Genomic DNA, 24,161 nt, shown 5'->3' on the forward strand with positions numbered 1-24,161 from the left:
ACGTATTGGTATGTCAGACTTAGCCTTGTCGTGGTTTAACTCTTATCTTACTGACAGGATGCAATGCGTCTCCCATAATAATGTGACCTCTGACTATGTTAAGGTAACGTGCGGAGTTCCTCAGGGTTCGGTTCTTGGCCCTGCACTCTTTAGTATTTACATGCTGCCGCTAGGCGACATCATACGCAAATACGGTGTTAGCTTTCATTGCTATGCTGATGACACCCAACTCTACATGCCCCTAAGGCTGACCAACACGCCGGATTGTAGTCAGCTGGAGGCGTGTCTTAATGAAATTAAACATTGGATGTCCGCTAACTTCTTGCAACTCAATGCCAAGAAAACGGAAATGCTGATTATCGGTCCTGCTAAACACCGACATTTATTTAATAATACCACCTTAACATTTGACAACCAAACAATTACACAAGGCGAATCAGTAAAGAATCTGGGTATTATCTTCGACCCAACTCTCTCGTTTGAATCACACATTAAGAGTGTTACTAAAACGGCCTTCTTTCATCTCCGTAATATCGCTAAAATTCGTTCTATTTTATCCACTAGCGACGCTGAGATCATTATTCATGCGTTCGTTACGTCTCGTCTCGACTACTGTAACGTATTATTTTCGGGTCTCCCTATGTCTAGCATTAAAAAATTACAGTTGGTACAAAATGCGGCTGCTAGACTTTTGACAAGAACAAGAAAGTTTGATCATATTACGCCTATACTGGCTCACCTGCACTGGCTTCCTGTGCACTTAAGAAGTGACTTTAAGGTTTTACTACTTACGTATAAAATACTACACGGTCTAGCTCCGTCCTATCTTGTCGATTGTATTGTACCATATGTCCCGGCAAGAAATCTGCGTTCAAAGAACTCCGGCTTATTAGTGATTCCCAGAGCCCAAAAAAAGTCTGCGGGCTATAGAGCGTTTTCTATTCGGGCTCCAGTACTATGGAATGCCCTCCCGGTAACAATTAGAGATGCTACCTCAGTAGAAGCATTTAAGTCCCATCTTAAAACTCATTTGTATACTCTAGCCTTTAAATAGCCCCCCTGTTGGACCAGTTGATCTGCCGTTTCTTTTCTTTTCTCCTCTGCTCCCCTTTTCCTTGAGGGGGGGGGGCACAGGTCCGGTGGCCATGGATGAAGTGCTGGCTGTCCAGAGTCGGGACCCGGGGTGGACCGCTCGCCTGTGCATCGGCTGGGAACATCTCTACGCTGCTGACCCGTCTCCGCTCGGGATGGTGTCCTGCTGGCCCCACTATGGACTGGACTCTTACTATTATGTTGGATCCACTATGGACTGGACTCTCACAATATTATGTCAGACCCACTCGACATCCATTGCTTTCGGTCTCCCCTAGAGGGGGGGGGTTACCCACATATGCGGTCCTCTCCAAGGTTTCTCATAGTCATTCACATCGACGTCCCACTGGGGTGAGTTTTTCCTTGCCCGTATGTGGGCTTTGTACCGAGGATGTCGTTGTGGCTTGTGCAGCCCTTTGAGACACTTGTGATTTAGGGCTATATAAATAAAGATTGATTGATTGATTGATGTAAATGGGAGCGTTGCAGCCAACTCAATAACTCGGACGTAGCAGCTGATAGGTGCAGTGCAGTTTGCTGCTTATTCTTAGAATGGGCATACAGACATACAATACATACGCATTGTCTGCGTACACCGAGCAATGTATATTAGATGGATACATTTGTGTTAGCTCATTGATGTATTTAATAATAGCGGGCCCAGGATTGAACCTTGTGGCACACCAAGGTTATTGTTTTCTGATAAATACACCACAATATGCTGTTACTATCAAAGCAAAATATCGACTGTAACGTTAGGGTTGTTATCCAAATCAGGATAAAACAAGTACTTATGTGTAGGATTTGAGCAAGATCGGTTGGAAAAACATTGAACAAAACTTCTGACTTACCAACTACTTGTTTGCAATTGAGGATATCATCCCCACAACCCGTAGGGGGCGCCAGTAATGTCATTTCCATCCGTGTGTGTAAATATAGATGGATGGATGAATTATTCATATAGATCCTTTAATCATGACGCTGCTACCAGGCTGGTGCACCCTGGGTAGTATAAAATATAAATGAGTCACCTGAACGCATGTTGATGATGACGAGTCCTTACTGATCTACTGCACGAGCCGTTACGTAACAATGATCGCTTTTTGATGGACTTCACTGATGACTGCGACGCGCAATGGCAGGGACTTCCTGTGCATCATAGGCCCTGCCTGCCCTCCGCCGTCGTTTTCAGTTCTCCTGAGTACTGTACAGGATGTTTGCTGTCGGGGCCGTCCTCAGGTTCCTTTCTGCGGGTTCTTAGCTGTTCTTATGTAAGCCAGCTGACAAGATGTCGGATTGGCTGCTGGCCGTTTACACAAAGGTGCTAGCTAGCAGTAGCAGCAGTTTGACTGGCAATGTTTTTTGATGTTGTAAAGCGTGTCAGTGTTGGCATGAACCCCTCCAAAGCCACCAATAATGGAGTATTGAGATTAATAATGTACAGTATTATTGTGCCACCTGAGACAACTTTGTGTCTCTTCCTCAAGCCATCCTTTTCCCTCTTGACCCTCAAGCTCTTTTCACTCTGTTTTTAATGCGCTTTCTCACTCTATTGCAGGATATGAATGGCCATTATGAGGGCATGGTGGCGCTAAGTAGAAAAGAAAAAATTTGTTGTTTTCTGAAGCTCATGTTAATCAATGAGAAGGTCAGTCCATCCAATTGGTTTTACTTCTAGTGTATACAATCATCACTACGCTTTTATTGCACCTCACCGTTTTGCTAGAAGAACACACACATACAGACATGGTGGTGAGCTTCATTGTGTGGCACACCCTGGGGTTGGAGTGTAGAAAGTGAGCCTTGTTTAGGGTCTTCTGACAACAAGGACCTGACTGTTGCTGTTGCTGTTGCAAGATGGAAGTTCTGCTCCTCTTTTGTTGCGCTTCCTCGTGCTGAAGCAACATGGCAGCTCTTTGAGCAATGGTGTGACGCATACAATTGCTCTTATATTGCAACCCCTCCAGAATATTGTGTACAGTAAAACGAGAGCTTTGATGAAATTGTTAGGTTTCCACCATCCATCTTGGAGAAGGAACATTCTCTATTCTTTTTTTTCCTCGTCGTCCACCTCTTTGACCCCCAACTTTTTCCCTTTCTCCTTTTCTTTCACTAAAAAACTTCCTGCTGTGCAAATTCTCTCAGTATTGTTTAGTTTTTGTGTGTGCACCTACAAGTGTGGGAACAAGTGTGTGTGGGAACAGCGAGAAGTTTGCTATGCCTGTTGTTATGCAGCGTTGTATGTTTGTTTGCTGGTGATTTATGTCACTTTATTATACACACTTGCACAATGCAAATAAGGAGCTTGATCAAAAATCCTGCCTTTTGTAATAATAATGCTATGTTTGACAAAAGTGTGTGTGTGTCTGAGAAAATGTTTCCTTTCCTGGCAGCGGCCAGGAAGCAGAGGATGATGGAGTCTGCGTGGCGATGGGGTTCCCAAGACCTGGTTGCCACGGTGACAGGGTTCAACCCCTGTTTATGACTCTTTTTCTCTCTTTTGTGAGCAAAATAGAGTTGCACACAGGCGCAAGAACAGGAAGATGGTCTTTAAATGTACGTCGGAGTGAGGGCTCAGTGCTGACAAGGCATTCCTGTGCTGCTGCTGCTGCATATGAGGACTTCAGCAATTTGCAGAAAATGGCTTATAGTTTCACAATTGGCTTGTTTTCCTGGAATCCTGGTAGAAATGAGATACGTGCAGAGGTGGGTAGAGTAGCCAGAAATTGTACTCAAGTAAGAGTACTGTTACTTTAGAGATTTATTACTCAAGTAAAAGTAAGGAGTAGTCACCCAAATATTTACTTGAGTAAAAGTAAAAAGTATGTTGTGAAAAAACTACTCAAGTACTGAGTAACTGATGAGTAACCTGTTTGTTTAATGATGACGGCAACAAATAATGCACAAAAACATAAAACTAGCATTGAGCAAATTCAGAGCCAGGAATATCTCTTAAGCAACTAAAACAATAATATATATTAAATAATAATACATTAACATAAAAAAAATCAAGGCAAATTGAGCCACAGTAACTTAACAGCACCATAGGCTCAGTAGGCAGAGATTACAAAGGAAAATAACAAGTTAGCCTTTACGCAAACCATAAACTGATAGGTGTGGGCTGCACGGTGCACCTGAGACATACTTGCCAACCCTCCCGAATTTTTCGGTAGACTCCCGAATTTCAGTGCCTCTCCCGAAAATCTCCCGGGACAACCATTCTCCCGAATTTCTCCCAATTTCCGGCCGGACCTGAGTGAGGACAGCCTGTCATCACGTCCACTTTTTCTCCATATAAACAGCGTGCCAGCCCAGTCACGTTATAACATCTAAGGCTTTTGGAGCTCAGTGCGCAACTGCACACACAACAACCCATAAAGTAGGCAGGCACGGAGCTATTGCTCAGCGTGTGTTTATTCCAGCCGGCACGTTAATACACTGACACACAACATCCGGATTCCAAGCATGCATTGCTTCAAAACTACGGCAAGTATTAGAGAGGAGTGTTATATGTGTGTATAAGTGTAAATAAATGAACACTGAAATTCAAGAGGTCTCAAGGTTGGCAAGTATGACCTGGGAACACACTGTGCATTTCTGATTGGTGTTTCTATGCATGCGTGAGTGTGTGTGCGACTGTGCGTGTGAGTGTGTGCGTGCGAGTGTGCGTGTGTGTCCATGAGGCTGCAGTGCGTTAATAAATGTCCCCACACGATGTACATTTGACAGTGATTCATAGCAGGGAAGCTAACATCAGCTTACGGTGACAGCCAAAATATCTACTAACGTTACTTACCGCGATGTGCTTCCTCAAATTTGACGTTGAGTTCATGTAAGCTTAAGCTTGTTAATCATGTGACCGCCTGGCTCTGTTTGATTGGTGAAACGCAGTCAAACGTCACCAGTGACTGCATTTGATTGGTGAAACGGAGTCAAACGTCACCAGTGACTGTATTTGATTGGTGAAACGCAGGCATGCGATAGATCCTACTTTGAAGGTCTGTCTGACAAACCAAAACAAACAAAACGTGTATTAACAGATCGATAAAAATCAGTAGCGAGTAGCGAGCTAAATGTAGATAAATGGAGCGGAGTAAAAGTAGTGTTTCTTCTCTATAAATATACAAAAGTAAAAGTATGTTGCATTAAAACTACTCTTAGAAGTACAATTTATCCCAAAAGTTACTCAAGTAGATGTAACGGAGTAAATGTAGCGCGTTACTACCCACCTCTGGATACGTGCATTAGTGCAACATCACGCTAACGCCAACTTTATTTGTATTGCCCTTTTAAAAACGACAAGCGCTGACAAACGTGCTGAAAGGGAGTGAAAGGAGTCGAAAAGTTTTAAAAAGTGCATATAAATAACTGAAATGATCAAAACTTGGGGTATAAAATAAACTAAATAAACAAATAAAAACATACATAACGTCATAGCCCGTTGCCCGGGTCATATTTGTGATGTTTAGTTTGGTCATATCTCCTTAGTTTAGTGTAATTTCTGTTCTTATGCTCCCTTTGTTGCCTCTGGACACTAATTATTTGCACCTGCCTCTGGTTAGTGGTCAGGACGTGCACCACAATAACTCTCTGATCACTAATCAGAGAGTTATATATACCTGCCTCACCGTTAACGCTAAAGACTTTCTGCATGGCTTTGCTAAGTTAAAGCTAGCCTCGAGCATGTTGTATGTTCCCAGCGATATGCTTGTTAGATTTTCGCCGTTTGCCTACTTAAAATAAATCTGCATCTTACCTGCACGCTGCTTCTTGACGTCCAACGACAGCAAACATGCGACCCAAAGGCATCAAATAAAAGCAATCAAATGTAGATAATAAAAGTAGGACACACGAATAAGAGCATACAAAAATATACTAAATCTAGAGAGTAAAAGGTAGAAAACACAAATATGAACATACATAATAATAAAGGGTCAATCTAAATGATAAAGGGTAGAAGATACAAATAAGAACATACAAACAGGCAACCAAATCTAAATAATAAAAGGTAGAAGACACAAATAAGAACATACAAAAAGATACCAAATCTAAATAATAAAAATATAAACATTCATACATGGAACACCGCAGAGGCCACCACAGTGTATATGTTTCTTTTACTTTTTATTCAAAGCTGTGTGTAGAAGTGGCTGGTTGCATCAGCTCTACTCTTATAATGTCTTTAATGTCCTTTGTTTTCTTTGATGTTTGACTCTCTTACATGTGTGTAAGAGGGATGTGTGCTATGGCTATGAGTTGTTTTTTCCCTTGGCCTCAGTCTGGACCCCCTCTCCAGGGGTCCAGGCTTAGAGACCTGTATCTCAGCTTTTTTGTAATGGGCGCCGGAAGTTGGGAGACCCGTCAGCGATCCTGTTCTGTCTCCCTGTAATGTGTGTCTGATCTTGAATGGGATTGTGCTGAAAATTTTAATTTCCCCTCGGGGATTAATAAATGATTTCTGATTCTAATTCTGATTCTGATGCAATGAAAATGCAATCAAATCTGAATAATAACCACAACAAAGTTGTAGTTAAATAGTTTAGTGTTGGTACCGTCCACTCACTGTATATTAAGGCCAAAGGTGAGAATTTTAATGATTTTGACCGCCATCTACAAGACTGTAGTGCAACAGTATCACCTGATTTTTTTATGCAAACTGTTGCAAGCATGTTGTAGTTACCCAATGTTTGTTACATCTGTTACATTCTACATGAAACAATGCCCCACCCTTCCTATTATACAAGTCTAAGCTTGACATTAAGTGTTATTACAGCCTTTTATGTTTGTGAGTCAAAGAACCTGAGGTACCTGAACACCGAGTCCTTTTCAAACACACATGCACACCCTGTGTATATTACAGTGTGAATGTTGACATGGCTGACACTTGCTATAGTGAATCCACTGCACTTTACGCTTTGCATTGCAATATTCTTGCTATACTCTCATAATATTGTGTACTATGGCTCATGTATTAAAGTTAGTTAACCCATCCATCCAGCACCCCAACAAAAGAAAAGCATGCATGATTGTGCACATTCAGCATAGTAGCAGAAGAAAGGTTTAGCCAAAATCATCCTAATGAATATATTGTGGCAAAAAAAAAATGTTATTTTTTTTTTTATTATCTTTGATGACTGAATAAAGGTGACACATGCTAGAGGTTGTGAAATGAAAAAAAGAAAGAGATAAACCTCCCTAAAAAGAGACCAAAAATGTCCCAATGCTCTTTTTGATTGCACATTAATTTTAAAATTATGCAAGCCTCTACTAAGATTTCAAATTTGGACTACTGGCCATTTTCTATATTTCATATTTTTCTAACAGGTGACACTACTTTTTTGCACTCAAAGCATGCAACAAACTTTTACACTTTCTACTGTTTACTCAATGGGTGCCTTGCTATTGAAAACGTGTGTCTCCATCAATCTTTGGAGAGTGGCCTTAAAGGTTTACCCCCAGGCCCCAAACAGGATAGATATATCTGATATGGATATTTTAGGCAGAAATAGTTTAAAAGATTGATGATTGATCGTTTAAAGTGAAAACAAATATCCAAAGCGAAAGTCTAGTAGGTTCACATAAACGCAAGCTAATTAATTAATTTATTAATTGCTGTTATTTAATTAACTTGAATATTATCAGAGAAAAGATTCATAACGAGAAAACAATTCATATGGTAGCAACTTAGCAAGTTTATCCTAAAAAAAAATAATAATAATAATAACAGCAACTGAGGCTCCATCTATCAACATTATGTATTATTGCAGAAAATGTTGATATTAGTGGCCAGTGTTAAAAAAAACTATTCTAGGATGCTAAGTAAGTGCTCGCAATAGACAAGGTTTATAACAATACTTTTTCTCTGCGGGGGAATTTATTTGGCTGCAATTAACAGGTTTGACTGTCATGTTTTACAGCATTTTTTGGAAAGCTGACAATTCAATGTGAGTTTTGTTTTAGATCTGAGACTGTATAACTAATTGTTCTATCTCAGATGAAAAGAAGGAGCAAGAAGTCCATAAAAAAATGTATTTCATGGAAATTATGTTGTTTTTGGGAAGCATCGACATTTGGCCTAAATCATGGCCTAAAATCTATATTGCGTGATGTATTGCAACTTATTGTAAAATAAATATATATTACAAAATATTATTTGGTATGTAAATAATAGAACCATTTTAAAACGGGTACAAAGGCTCCTAATTTGACTGCTGACGTATGCAGCAACTTTGCGGTTGTATTGTTTTTGTTTTTTTAAACTATTATTGCAGGGGAACTGCACTTTTTTTGGAATTTTGCTTATCTATTAATCTAGGATTTTAAAGATGATTTAAAAAAAACTGCAGCTAATGGGAGTCCCCTTTGTAGCCTTTAAAGCCCTATAAAAAACTTCAAATATTTACTGTATTTTAATCATTTAAATCAATTCCAGGTCTGACTTCTTCCGCGCATTGATTTCTGTTTCCATGGCAGCGCTTGTTTGACTTCCAGCAACAATGTGTGTTCTTACTTCCGGATACAAAACGCTTGTGTGTGTTCTAATCATGGCAGACTTGGTAACAAACAACAAAGACGACAATTTTTAGACAATTGAGGATTCACAACCTCAACCTCCTCAAGCTCTCTCAGGGAGAGCATGTCCCAAATTCCAAGCTGCTGTTTTAAGGCATGTTAAAAAAAATAATGCACTTTGTGACTTCAGTTATAAATATGGCAGTGCCATGTTGGCATTTTTTTTCCATAACTTGAGTTGATTTATTTTGGAAAACCTTGTTACATTGTTTAATGCATCCAGCAGGGCATCACAACAAAATTAGGCATAATAATATGTTAATTCCACGACTGTATACATCGGTATTGGTTGTTATCGGAATCGGTAATTAAGAGTTGGAATATCGGATATCAGCAAAAAAGCCATTATCGGACATCTCTAGTTAGAATGCAAAGAAAGAAAGAAAACGTTTGTCTTCTTGTTGCCACAGTGTTGGTGACGAACCCCAAGATGCAGAGATGGCAGGCTTGGTGCAGGAAAACATGATTTAATGTCCAAAATAAGGCAAAACACAAACCAGGAACCAGGAACAGGCAAACTGGAGACAGGGAATAGGAAACAGCAAACAGTCCACATCATAACACTTGCAGCTACAACGACAATACTCCAGCACTGACTGGAGGGCAAGGCAGGTCTAAATAGCAGCCGGCTGACTGACACCAGGTGTGGCCAGGTGCCAATCAGCCGCAGCTGAGGGGAAACAGCGCTCAGGGAGACAAGCAGGAAACTGAACCAAAATAAGAGCGCTGACAGGAAATAAAACAAACAGAGGAAAAACTAAAACATAACCAAACTGTCAGGGACAAGCCTGACACTTGTCTCTTATAATGATTGTCAACGATAGGCTAAATTCCAAAAAAAAGTGCAGTTCCTCTTTTATACTTGGTAATATACTGGTCTGCTGGAACATGTTTCTGTCTACTGTTCTATTAAAATGATGTTTGGATTTTTAGATACTTTATATTAGTTTGGGGGCGATACTACTAATTTGGGCATTGATCCAATACCAAGTAGTTACTGGGGAAGTATTACCAATGCTGATCCTGATACTTACAATTTTCAGGATCAATAAATGATTCAATGTTTGATCACAATTGAAATCAGACAAAAACACAGGATGGCAGTGTAACAATATCAATTAAATATTTAAAGTATTCCAATTTATAACATACAATATTTTGTGCAAAATAACTCAAAAAAAATTACTATTAGCTCTGATTTAAATCCTTTGGTTTGTCCAAGGACTTCATTCCTGAGTTTGGAAACAACAACAAAAGAAGCAATTTTGTGATTAAAATGTTTTAAAATCTATTCACTGTAGTATGGACCTTATACTGATACTATACTTGGTATCATTACTAACAATATTTGTATCGATCCGCCAACCCCTGTTTACATTCAAGAGCTCTAGCTTAGTGGTTAGCACAGCTTATTGTTTCCTCTTACGGTGTGTAGGGTAGCATATTAAGCTATTTCTCGTCCTCCAGTGATAATGGTACTTGTATGAAATTTACTTTATTTGCTGCCAATGAGGCGAGGACTTATGACTCTCACTGTGGAGGGACATTAGCAGAGGTGGGTAGTAACGCGCTACATTTACTCCGTTACATCTACTTGAGTAACTTTTGGGATAAATTGTACTTCTAAGAGTAGTTTTAATGCAACATACTTTTACTTTTACTTGAGTATATTTATAGAGAAGAAACGCTACTTTTACTCCGCTCAATTTATCTACATTCAGCTCGCTACTCGCTACTGATTTTTATCGATCTGTTAATGCACGCTTTGTTTGTTTTGGTTTGTCAGACAGATCTTCAAAGTAGGATCTATCGCATGCCTGCGTTTCACCAATCAAATGCAGTCACTGGTGACGTTTGACTCCGTTTCACCAATCAAATGCAGTCACTGGTGACGTTTGACTCCGTTTCACCAATCAAACAGAGCCAGGCGGTCACATGATTAACTGCACATAAAGTTTCAGTGGCAAACAACAACTACAACAATGGCAGCGACCACAACAAACGCAAACACCCCTGGCTTCACATAAAATCGATGTTTACGCTTCAGACAACCAAAAAAACAGTTATATAATGTGTTGTCATATGTGTCTCCCCAAACAAGTGGACATTTCAGCTTACATGAACTCAACGTCAAATTTGAGGAAGCACATCGCTGTAAGTAACGTTAGTAGATATTTTGGCAGTCACCGTAGGCTGATGTTAGCTTCCCTGCTATGAATCACTGTCAAATATACATCGTGTGGGGACATTTACTAACGCACTGCAGCCTCATAGACAGACAGACAGACACACACACGCACACACACACGCACAGTCGCACACACACTCACGCATGCATACAAATACCAATCAGAAGTGAACAGTGTGTTCTCAGGTGCAGCCCACACCTATCAGAGTTTATGGTTTGCATAAAAGCTAACTTGTTATTTTCCTTTGTAATCTCTGCCTACTGAGCCTATGGTGCTGTTAAGTTATTATGGCTCAATTTGCCTTAATTTTTATTTTTATTTTAATGTATTATTATTTAGTATATATTATTGTTTTAGTTCCTTAAGAGATATTCCTGGCTCTGAATTTGTTCATTGCTATTTTTATGGTTGTGTGCATTATTTGTTGCCGTCATCCTTAAACGAACCGGTTACTCATCAGTTACTCAGTACTTGAGTAGTTTTTTCACAACATACTTTTTACTTTTACTCAAGTAAATATTTGGGTGACTACTCCTTACTTTTACTTGAGTAATAAAACTCTAAAGTAACAGTACTCTTACTTGAGTACAATTTCTGGCTACTCTACCCACCTCTGCTCGCCAGCGAGGACGCTACATTGGGTTTACTACGCGGCTGTTTGCTTGTTGTTGTCCAATTTGCGGGACAGAGCTAGAATGTGTCATCAACATTCAATATTAGGGTATGAAAATAGTATTAAAAGCTCAATCGTCGGCCAAATGTATTTATTTTCTATTGTCAATATCGCGCAACCCTAGAAGAAACAACCTATTTTTGGGCCCAATAAAACTAATAATAAGCAAATAATAGTACTTGAAGTGTGTTTTATGGAAATTATGATACAATCAAGCTGACACTTTTTTCATTATAATTAAATATCTTTGTTAATTTTTCGGATTTGTTTAGGGGTTGAAATAGCTCAGGTGTACAAAAATTGTACAGTATTGTGCTGATTGTAACTCCTGACATGATGCATCTTGGCACTAAATGGTCCCTTCTTGTATCCAGGTCTTCCAGAACAGTACAACAGCCTGACCTGGTTCCTCAGTCCTGTTCTAGGCCTCATGTTCACGCCGCTGATCGGCTCAGCCAGCGACCGCTGCTCGCTGCGCTGGGGCCGGCGGAGACCCTTCATCTTGGCACTGTGTATTGGAACGCTGATCGGAGTGGCGCTCTTCCTGAACGGATCTCTAATAGGTACCTGTAAAAAGCATACTCTGTGCCTAATAAAGTGGCTGACGGGACAACTGTATGCACGCGGTTGCTTTACCCAGCATGCACTTTGTCCACTTTGTCCCTACAAGTGGAAATACACTTTACCTTGGAGGCAACTCGCCATCGCACGGCCGCGTCCTCGTGCAAAGGGCTGAGGTTATGCTCTGGGCTTGTTATTACGTCACAGAGAGGTTATTTCAAAGTTATACACACACCGATCGAAGTCATTGATTGACAGTTTGACCGACAATGCGCAAATATTGATCGTTGTGGTTCAGTGTAGTTTCGGTTGCCATTATTATTTGAACAAAGATTTTAGTGCATTACGGTGTTGTTATTTCCCATTCATATCTCCTGCTGAGATGCTGGCACGTTTAGTGTATGTGAGAGAGAGAGAGAGAGAGAGAGTGTGTGTGTGTGTGTGTGTGTGTGTGTGTGTGTGTGTGTGTGTGTGTGTGTGTGTGTGTGTGTGTGTGTGTGTGTGTGTGTGTGTGTGTGTGTGTGTGTGTGTGTGTGTGTGTGTGTGTGTGTGTGTGTGTTGACATGGGAACACAGCAGCAAGCAGTTCACAAGAAAATACTTCCTGCTTGCTTCCCCCTCTCAACCAACCACGCGCCATTTCCTGTCTGCTAGGTAGTGAGTAGTGGCACTTCCATTGTAACACACACACACACACATTAATAAAGGCATGACAAAGCTTGCCATGTCAGCCTGTTATATTTTTCTTTCTCACACACACTAACCTTTTTTACACCCACAGACATCATAGAAAGAAAGACGATGACAAAAGAATGAATAAATGTGATGTAGCTTAAAAAAACATTACAATTACCAACAAACACAAGCATGTCAATAAAATCTATATTTCAATAAAATATGATGTATAATAGTACTTTTTTGTGTTTATTGTAACTGTACCTAATTACATTTGAATAGTACCTTGATTGTGAGTGTGAATGTTGTCTGTCTATCTGTGTTGGCCCTGCGATGAGGTGGCGACTTGTGCAGGGTGTACCCGCCTTCCGCCCGAATGCACCTGAGATAGGCTCCAGCACCCCCCGTGTCCCCAAAAGCGACAAGCGGTAGAAAATGGATGGAGTACCTTATTGTCTGGCCAGTAGTTTGTAGTTACAGTGATTACATTAACAAAAACCTTTTTTTTATACATTTTAAATTGAAAAGATTAAAATTAAAACCGCATTTTTTTCAAATGTTAAATCTTCTGAATATGATCGTTAAACAAATTCTAATGCATTAAAAATAAAATGTAATTGAAAAAAATTGTTGATTTCTATGTAATTTTTTAAAAACGGAGGCTGTCAAATTTAATGCATTACCTTGTAATTAATCACAAAAAAAATTGCGTGTAAATGCAGAATAATCACACAATTTATTTCCTTTATCCTAACCGCAGATGGTAGTGATCAGGTCAATGCATAGTCAGTGCAAAGATAAGTCAGGAGACAGTTGCAATATCATTTGACAGCACTAAAAAAACAAACACTTGCATCAAATAAACTTTTTATATATATATTTGTATATTGCACGTACAGTGCGTACACAAGTTTTATATTATTTGTACAAATACCGTAATGTTCAGTTTAAATTGATGCTATGAGAGAGAAAAACATATTTTCTATTGTTGTAGATAAATAAGCTTTATACTACTTATTGGGAAAATGTCAACATTTGCTTGTCTCCTGTGTCAGGACTGTCTTTGGGGGATGTGCCGGGGAAACAACCAATAGGAATAGTCCTCACCGTGCTGGGAGTGGTGGTGTTGGACTTCAGCGCCGATGCGACGGAGGGACCAATCAGAGCGTACCTTTTGGACGTGGCCGACACAGAAGACCAGGACATGGCACTTAACATCCATGCAGCCTCGGCAGGTATGCAGAGCATATTATACGACAATACCAACACAAATCTGTAGCCGATATTTGATCAAATTTTTTTTGGCAGGTCTCGGTGGGGCGGTGGGCTACGCTCTGGGCGGTCTCAACTGGACTAACACCTTCCTGGGAGACATCTTCAAGTCTCAGGAGCAGATTCTGTTCGTCTTTGCCGCCATTCTCTTCTCTGTGTCTGTGGTGTTACATCTGCTCAGCATTGACGAGCAGCAGTACATACCTTTACATGACAGGCTGGACCAGGTACTTTCTGACTTGTTGTGTTTGTTGTGCGACTTAAACTCAACACAAGACACGTGTGGCCTTCCTCCTATAGGAGAGTCCAAGCCAGCCTCAACCTTTAGGTGATGGCAGGACGGGACTTCTGGTTCCTAAACTGGAAATGATCGGGGAGGATGACACAATGGACAGCTTTGACCTTTATGACGCCTACAGAGACGATCTGTCCGAGCGCGGGGATTTGGACATGGACTTTCTGGAGGTGGAGCTCGTTAGAAGTGAGTTTTGACTGATGTACTGGATGTTGTTTATTTGTTAGGCAAAGTTTGTGATTGAAAAAAAAAAGATTATGATAAGTTCATTGAAACATGTGTCAGAAGGCTCTGCTGCCACACACAATAAAGGGTGAACAGGAATAGCCGTCAGGCAAAAATGTCTCTATTGCTCCAAAACAACAACACTATGAATGCACCTGAGATAGGCTCATACAACAGAAACTCGAATTACAAAGTAATTGTTTTTTGAACAGAGTTCTTGAATAGAAAAGTTTGTAAATTGAAGCAAATTTCTCCATAAGAAACAATGTAAATATGAATAAGGGGTCCCAGCCTCCGCAAAAGTCCATATTTTAGTAAAAGTTTGTACACTGTAAACACAATATAACACATTATTTACTACTGTGTATCAAACAAACACAACAAGGGGGTGATAGATAAAATGTCTATTTTGTAACAAAGCCAAAACAACAACTAGCTGAACTGAACCCTGTGGAAACACGCACACTGTCACAAGCCTTATGGTATACTCAAGTTAAAATCACAAAACTTCTCAACTTTGATAGCCAGGTCTGGTCTGATAAGGAATGAAAAAAAAAAAATCCGGGATGACGCCGCTGTAGTGGCTACTGGTTGCAGGAGCTCTGTGTTCTTGTGTACAGTGCATCCGTAAAGTATTTACAGCGCTTCACCTTTACCACATTTTGTAATGTTGCAGCCCTATTCCAAAATGGAAAAAAATAAATGTTTGTCCACAAAATTCTACACACAGTACACCATAATGACAATATGAAATAGTTTTTATTTTAATTATTTGCGCATTTATTAAACAAAATAATAATTAAGAAATCACATTTAAATAAGTATTAACAGCTCAAATTTTAGCTCAGGGGCATCATGTTTGACTGATCATCGTTGAGATGTTCCTACAGCTTAATTGTAATTCACATGTGGTAAATTCAGTTGGTTGAACATGATTTGAAAAGGCACACACCTGCTTATAAATAAGGTCCCACACTTAACAGTGCATGGCACAGCACAAACAATAAATGAAGTCAAAGGTATTGTCTGTAGACCTCTGAGACAGGATTGTCTCGAGGCACAAATCTGGGGAAGGCTTACATAACAATATCTGCTGCCTTGAAGGTTCCAATGAGCACAGTGGCCGCCGTAATCCTTAAATGGAAGACATTTGGAAACACCAGGACTCTTACTCAAGCTGGCCAGCTGTCTAAACTGACCAAGAACCCGAGGGTCACTCTGTCAGATCTACAGCATTACTCTGTGGAGAGAGGAGAGCCTTCCAGAGGGGCATCCATCTTTGCAGCAATCCACCTTTATGGTAGTAGCCAGATGGAAACCATTCTTTAGTTAAAAGCACATGGCAGCCCACCTGGAGTTTGCCAAAATGCACCTGAAAGGCTCTTAGACCATGAGAAACAAACTTCTCTGGTCTGATGAGACAAAGATTGAACTCTTTGGCGTGAATGCCAGGCATCATATTTGGAGGAGACCGATGCCTGGTTATCACCAGGCCAATACCACCCCGACAGTGAAGCATGGTGGTGGCAGCATTATACTGTGGGGGCGTTTTTCAGCTGCAGGAACTGGGAGACTAGTCAAGATAGAGGGAAAGCTGAATGCAGCAATGTGCAGAGACATCCTGGATGAAAACTTGCTCCTGAGCGCTCTTTAACTCAGACTGGGTTGATGGTTCATCTTACAGCAGGACTACGACCTTAAGCACAAAGCCAAGTTATCAAATGATGGCTTTAGGACAACTCTGTAAATATCCTTGAGTGGCCCAGCCAGAGCCCTGACTTGCATCAGATAGAACATCGCTGGAGACATCTGAAAATGGCTCTGTACCGACGCTTCTCATCCAACCTGATTGAGCTAGAGAGATGCTGCAAAGAAGAATGGACGAAACTGCCAAAAGATAGGTATACCAAGCATGTGGCATTATACTAAAAAATACTTGAGGCTGTATTTGCTGCCAAAGGTGCATCAACTAAGTATTGAGCAAAGGCTATGAATACTTGTACATTTTTTTAAATACATTTGCAAAAAGCTGTAAAAAAAACTTTTTCATATTGTCATTTTGGGGTATTGTGTGTAGAATTTTGAGGACAAAAATAAATGTATTCTATTTTGGATAAAGGCTGTCACATAACAAAATGTGTAAAAAGTAAAGCGCTGTGAATACTTTCCGGATGCACTGTATCCTCTTTTAGTGTTCTTGATGTTTCTCTCTTGTCTTCATGTGTTTTTGGCCTTTTGGTTCGGGACTGCGCAACAAGGTGTGGCACTTTCGTGACTTCTGCGCTGCTTTTTTGTGAACTTTTGGGTCTGCCTCGAGGTAGCCTTTTGGCCATGGCCATGTTTGTACCGGAGACCAGCTGCTGGCTCTCGGCCACACTGTAGTCCTCATGCAGAGACCGTAGGGGCTGCAGAGGAAGAGACGGGGCTGCACAGCTTGCGTTGCCTGTCAAGATGGACGAGCTTCACGGAGCTCTGGCTGAACAAACATGTATAGGACACTTCAGTTTCCCTGGACGGATTCTTGCTTATCCATCCACGCAGACCGCACTTTGGCCAAGAGATAGTGGGCAGCCTAGGAAGTAGTCGGCTCTCTTGGTTGCTTTTTTGGGTCTATTCCTGTCTCTGGCCATGCAACCCCCCCATCACCGCGATGGTGTGGAGCACTGCAAAGGCCACCACGGTGTATGTAGGTGTTGAAATGGTGGGTTTTGTTGTTTGTGTATGGTACAATTGTATGTGCGCACTATGTATTACTTATTGCTCATTTTTGGTTTGTTTGTTGTGTTTTACTTTTGTAGCTTTATGTACAAATGGCACCACTAAATTGGCAGCATGTCTTTTTAATATCCTTTTCAATGTTCTGTAAGGTTTCTCTCTTGTTTATATGGACTTTTTGTACTGCAACCACATAATTTCTCCACTGTGGAATGAATAAAGTCCATCCATCCATCCAAAATAAATTCCAATTTACCTTGTTGGTTAATCTTCTTTGCGTGCAGCAGAAAAAAGGGAGGGGAAAGAAGCTATTGGTACTTCCTGAAGGTTTAAAACCACACATCGCTTGTCCATTTGCTTTCTTTGAACTAATATTGAGCTAGCAAAACTTGGAAAACGATGTAAAAAGGCAAAAACACACTTCAAAAGAACACAAAATAGCACAGTAGCTGACAACAGAGCCATCAGCTCGCTCACAATGGATATGCTGCCGGGCACAAAATGGCTGCGCTGCAAAACACACAATGGGTGTATGACATGTTCATACATTGAGACAAGGTTTATAGAACAGAACGTGTTTTTATTTGGTCTGTGGTTCGTAAATCCAAAAAAATCTATTAATGAGGTGATCGTAAATCGAGGCTCCACTGTGTTAACTTAGAACTCTGTATTAAATATAAACACCACAGTGCCATCTGCTGTAACTGTTGAGTCACTTGTCCTTTAATGCGACATCCCCGAGGCTTTATTCCTGTGCCACATCGAGCCGTCCATATTTGCCGACCGCCTCTCACCCTATCACAGCTCTCCCCCGGTACCCGCCCACCTCCTGCGCGCCAACTGCATCACCCCGCCACTTCCTCCCAGTCTGGCTGGCGTGCGACGTAGTAGCAGTGCAGGAAGCCAAGACCTGCTCCGCCCCCAAACCAGCAACCACCAAAAACACCCCTCAGGCGGAAGTGTTAGGATCTGCCGCCTATCGGCGTTCTTACAGGAAATGGAGAATGATGAGGGGCAGGAGGCATTGCTCAACAACCAACTCAATGAGCAGCGCACCTTGAATGGTCGCTTGCTGGCAGGCGTCGACATGACAAGTACAGGTGGCGCTAACGGGCTGAGCGCTAAAGGACAAGCTCATCGTGCCGGAATGGTCAAAGGTAGTTTAATATATTTTAACGTATGTTATGATATGCTGTAATACAACAAAGAGCATCCATTTATGTATTTATGGTGTATTAGCATATGAAACATTGAGTATAAAAATGATGGCTGTGAATCTGTGGGCACCACATGATTCAATTTTTGGGGGTAATGATTCGATTAAGTATCGTATCTCGATTCAAAACGATTCTCAATTCAAAATCCATAATTTTTTAATAACATTGGGTGCCAATTATATGATTAACTACATTCCTCCATAAAATAGATAACAGCTTTGATACATTTCTATATTACTAAAAAAACTGCTTTTGTTTATTAAAATACTTCCCAAACATTTAATAAAGTCAAATACAAATAAGACAACAAGAGAAGTATCCAACGCTTCTCTTTTCTAAGTAAATCTGTACAGGAGATATGGGCATTAACATCAACCATATGATTTGTCTGAGTGTCTGGACAAGACAGATTAAAAAATAAATAATAATACAATTTTTTTTTTTTTATTCAATTTTTTTGATAATTTTTTTTATCAATTAAGAATCGTTATAAGTAATAATCACGATTAATTCGAGAAACAAAAATTCACATCCCTAATAATAATGCTGCATTTAATGCCTGTATTCAATTATTCACCATATCCCTTATAGTTGCAGCATGTGTGGTCTACAAGAGCAATTAACGGCCGGCATCTCTAATTAGCGGCTGGTAGAAAAAAAACATTGCCATTAACGGCTGTAGGCAACCTCCTGATGCAATTTTTTAACACTGTATCAGCTGCATTTGAAATATCATGACCACTGTATACGCTGTAAATGTTGCCAAGCTCCTGTTGGTGTGAACGTCATGCATGTTACACTTACAATGAACTCATTATTGCTATTAATGCTGGTCAGCAGTTTGCACGATTAGATAATTTCTGGTCTTTTGTGGCAGCTGCCAGCACAGGCGCCCCCATGCGGCTGTCCCACCACCACCACACCTTCTACCGCCAGCCGTCTTGCACCTTCTCCTACTACGGCCGAGTGGGCCGTCGCCGCCGCTACCAGCGGGCCAACGCTGCCTTCCTCATCAAGCCTTCGCGCAGCATGAACGACCTGTACGAGGTGGTGGCGCGGCACAGGCACAGTAACCGGCAGCGCAACCGGCACCGCAACCGGCACCGCAGCGGCAACACCAACTCCTCCAGCGGAGACGCGGAGAGCGAGGAATGCGAGGTGAGGACGACTCGCCTCTCCTGTTGCACCTTGCATGTCATCATGGCGACTAAACCTCCATCTTGTCAGGTGGAGACAACCGTGCGTCTGCTGTGGCTCTCCATGCTGAAGATGCCCCCGGAACTCCTGCGTCTGTGCGCCTGTCACCTGCTCACATGGTTCTCCATCATAGCCGAGGCCGTTTTCTTTACAGACTTCATGGGACAAGTCATCTACCACGGAGATCCCACTGTAAGGGCAGACCCTGCTTCACACATTTATATCAAACATTACTGATAAACAGTGGAAGGAATTTGTTATTAAGTGTTTTTTTACCTGCACAATCTAATATGATCCAGTACAAGAATTGAGGAAAAAGTGTGGCAAATGTGCCCGAATTATTATTATTATTGTTATTATTATTATTATTTTACATTGATTTATAAATAAATATAATATATTATGTGATTATTAATGTCATGTTATAAGTTCATTTTAAAATGTAATAAGATTTTTTATGAATAATAATACATTGCAATTGAAACATAAATTAATTTAAACTAATATAAGTTACATATAATTAGACATTAATTAGATGGTACTATATTTACTATTATCACAATTAATTAAAGGCCTTTTTAAATTAAAATTATGAGTTTTATGTTGGTATTCACGATGAAGTTATTTATTTTGACGTATGTGGATTTTTTTTAATTAATCAGATTGTAATTAATTTTAATCAAATGTTGCATTTTTTGTTTTTATTTTTGCTCTGCAATGATAATTTTATCAAAATTTTATGCCAAATTTTAATGATGCTCTTCTTGTCACAGGCTCCAGTTAACTCCACTGCTTTGGATAATTATCACCAAGGCGTTCAGATGGGATGTTGGGGTCTGGTTATATACGCCATGACTGCTGCTACTTGTTCAGGTAACAACACACGTAATGCACCTTTTTCATTTCATTTCAATTCTGCATTTACTCTAACCTTTTGTGTTATTTCAACCCACACAGCTCTCCTTCAAAAGTACCTTGATAACTTTGACCTGAGCATCAAGGTCATTTACATCCTGGGCACGCTGGGGTTCTCCATAGGTAAGAAGGACATATTAACAGCATTTAGCCAGCTGCTTCATCTCTTTTGCTTCTCATTCTTTCATAGGAACTGCTGTCATGGCTGTATTCCCCAATGTTTATGTTGCCATGGTGATGATCAGCAGCATGGGCATCATGTCCATGAGCATCTCCTACTGTCCCTACGCCCTGTTGGGACAATACCATGAAATGAAAGAGGTAACAATAAATCACACTGTTTAACTATCTTATGAAATGAGTATAGGCCACTGCTACTGCAAATATAGATAATTGACAGTAGGGATGGGTACCGTTCACATTTGAACCGATATGGTACTAATTCTTGATACCTGGGATAACGGTACTCAACGGTACCAATTTTCAGTACTTTTGTGTGTGTTAGTAAAAATTACTAGTTTTTGATAATACTTTTTTTTTTTTTTATTGCAACATTTAACAATGAGCTGATTATGATAACTGCTGTCCAGGTGTTATATATGTTGTTTTATTGTGACATTTTTGAGTTTCAGATGCAACACTTATTACACACTAGGGTTGTCCCGATACCAATATTTTGGTACCGGTGCCGGTACCAAAATGTATTTCGATACTTTTCGATATATTTCTAAATAAAGGGGACCACAAAAAAATAGCATTATTGGCTTTATTTTAACAAAAAATCTTACGGTACATTAAACATATATTTCTTATTGCAATCGAAGAACAATTTTGTCCTTAAATAAAATAGCGAACATACAAGACTACTTGCCTTTTAGTAGCAAGTAACCAAACAAAGGCTCCTAATTTGTCTGCTGATGTATGCAGTAACATGGTGTGTAATTTCTCATTCTATTATTTTGTCAAAAATATGAGAGACAAGCTGTAAAAATGAATTATTAATCCACTTGTTCATTTACTGTTAATATCTGGTTATTTTCTGTTTCAACATGTTCTATCTACAATTATGTTAAAATGTAATAAACACTTATTCTTCTGTTGTTTGGATATTTTACATTACTTTTGGACGATACCACAAATTTAGGTATCGATCCAATACTACGTAGTTACAGGATCATACATTAGTCATATTTAATGTCCTCACGTGTCCAGGGACGTATCCCTGAGTTTATAAACATAGTATGAATTTTTTTTAAAGGAAAAAAGATTTTGTGATGATAAAAAATATTGATGTAATCATACTAGTATCGACTAGATATGCTCCTCTACTTGGTATCATTACAGGGGATGTCAGGTGTAGATCCACCCATGGCATTTGTTTACATTCAGGCGCGCTAGCTTTTGTTAGCGGCAAAGCCGGTGAGCTGTTGTATCCTCCTACGGTGTGTAGTGTAGCATTTTTAGCTATTCCTCGTCCAGCAGGGATGATACTTGTAAGAAACTCACTTTATTCGTCTCTATGGAGGCGAGGATTAGTGATTTAGAAGTAGCTAAAACACTGCAGACTGTGGATGGATGTTTGCTGCTAGCTAGCTATCCATGTCTTAAAGCACCACCTCCACACTGTGTCTGCTTTGTAAGTACTCCGTGATTGTGCGCTGCCGAACGTGCTCCTCTGCTGGTAGAACCAGCAATGTCACGACATGACTACGCGGCGTCATGCCCGGGAACTGGTACTTTTCAAATAGAGTATAGTATAGTTTTTGATTCATTAGTACCGCGATACTATACTAGTACTGGTATACCGTACAACCCTATTACACTCAGGCTGTAGTTTTAGTTTTTATTAACAGATTAGGAGATGCTAAAATCACCATGTAAGATCGCTAATGCTAATCAGTAGCATTGAAATAAATAAAGTATAAATAAAGCCAATTTATATTAGCATCAAGCTAGTGAGCCTTATTTTACTCACAGTTAGGATTGTACGATGTACTGGTACTAATAAAGTACCGCGTTACTATCCATCCATTTTCTACCGCTTATTCCCTTTGGGGTCGCGGGGGGCGCTGGAGCCTATCTCAGCTACAATCGGGCGGAAGGCGGGGTACACCCTGGACAAGTCGCCACCTCATCGCAGGGCCAACACAGATAGACAGACAACATTCACACTCACATTCACACACTAGGGCCAATTTAGTGTTGCCAATCAACCTATCCCCAGGTGCATGTCTTTGGAAGTGGGAGGAAGCCGTACTAATTATTTTAAAAAGTTACCATACTGCTTTTGAAAATACTTTTTTTTTGTTCATGCACCTGTTGGCGCGCCGTGGTGACATTGCTGGTAATACAAGCCAGGGTGCATGTTGGTCAACACATGCACAGAGCACTTACAAGCAGAAACAGTGTGAAGAAAGAAAAGCAAGAATGGACGTATTTTGGCTTTAAAACTAACAATATAAAACTAACAATAAAGGTGAAGCTATGAACACAGAATTGCCGCTCTGCAAGCGGTGCTTTAAAACATACAGTAACTTACTAGTGACTAATGTCTCTCGACAGTGTTTCAACTACTTCTATCATCCATGCAGGACGAGAAAAAGCTTAACATGCTTCGCTACACACCGTAGGAGGATACAATAGCTAACCGCTAAGAGAAAGCCAGGGCGTCTTAATAAACAAATGGGTGGATTTTTTCAAATATCGACTGTAACAATACCAAGTTCAAGAGCCGTATATAGTCGGTACGACAATGATTACATTGATATTTTGTATTAAAAATAAATCTTGTGTCATTTTTTGGGCTGGTTTATGAACTTAGGAACACAAGAGCTTTAAGTATGACTAATGTATGATCCTGTAACTACTTGGTATTGGATCTATATCCACATTTTTAGTATCACCCAAAACTAATGTAAAGTATCCAAACAACAGAAAAATAAGTCATTATTACATTTTAACAGAAATGTATATAGAACGTGTAAAGAACAGTAAATGTACAAGTAGACTAATAATCTATCCATCCATTTTCTACCGCTTGTCCCTCATAATTTTAACAAAATTATACAATCAGAAATTGCACAATAAGGTACTACAAATTAGGAGCCTTTGTAACCCGATTGCATACTCACTACTAAAAGAGTATAGTGTCTAGTATATTCAATATCTTATGTAATGACACAATTGTTCTATGATTGCAATAAGAAACATATGTTTAATGTATCATAAGATTTTCTGTTCAAATAAAGACAATAATGTCATTTTTTGTGGTCCCCTTTATTTTGAAACGTATCAAAGTATCGAAATACATTTTGGTACTGGTACCAAAATATTGGTATCAAGACAACCTTAGTATATACGGTATAGTAAGCCGGTTATCAAGTGGGTGGTCCTCCATGACAATGTGTCGTCATTATGTGGGAGGATATTGAATATCATTTCATTATGTTGTTTTTTAAATTTATTATTGTAGTACATCCATAACAGTCCCGGCAACTCCCGAAGAGGATTTGGCATTGACTGCGCCATCTTGTCCTGCCAAGTATGTTTTCACACATTTTTAAC

General features: G+C 40.0%; 1 protein-coding gene across 1 annotated transcript in view; it reads left to right on the forward strand.

Moving 5' to 3' along the window:
- slc45a4a (solute carrier family 45 member 4a) overlaps positions 1-24,161 on the forward strand; it is a 94,755-nt gene that overhangs the window by 64,537 nt on the left and 6,057 nt on the right. The window contains 12 exon segments of the mRNA XM_061966968.2: positions 11,901-12,089; positions 13,817-13,996; positions 14,070-14,260; positions 14,334-14,518; positions 15,779-15,795; positions 17,958-18,425; positions 19,363-19,643; positions 19,713-19,874; positions 20,456-20,555; positions 20,640-20,720; positions 20,788-20,918; positions 24,070-24,138. Of these exon segments, the coding sequence (XP_061822952.1) occupies positions 11,901-12,089; positions 13,817-13,996; positions 14,070-14,260; positions 14,334-14,518; positions 15,779-15,795; positions 17,958-18,425; positions 19,363-19,643; positions 19,713-19,874; positions 20,456-20,555; positions 20,640-20,720; positions 20,788-20,918; positions 24,070-24,138 (2,054 nt within the window).

The sequence above is a fragment of the Nerophis lumbriciformis genome, linkage group LG11 (genome assembly GCF_033978685.3).
Source record: "Nerophis lumbriciformis linkage group LG11, RoL_Nlum_v2.1, whole genome shotgun sequence".
NCBI lineage: Eukaryota > Metazoa > Chordata > Actinopteri > Syngnathiformes > Syngnathidae > Nerophis > Nerophis lumbriciformis.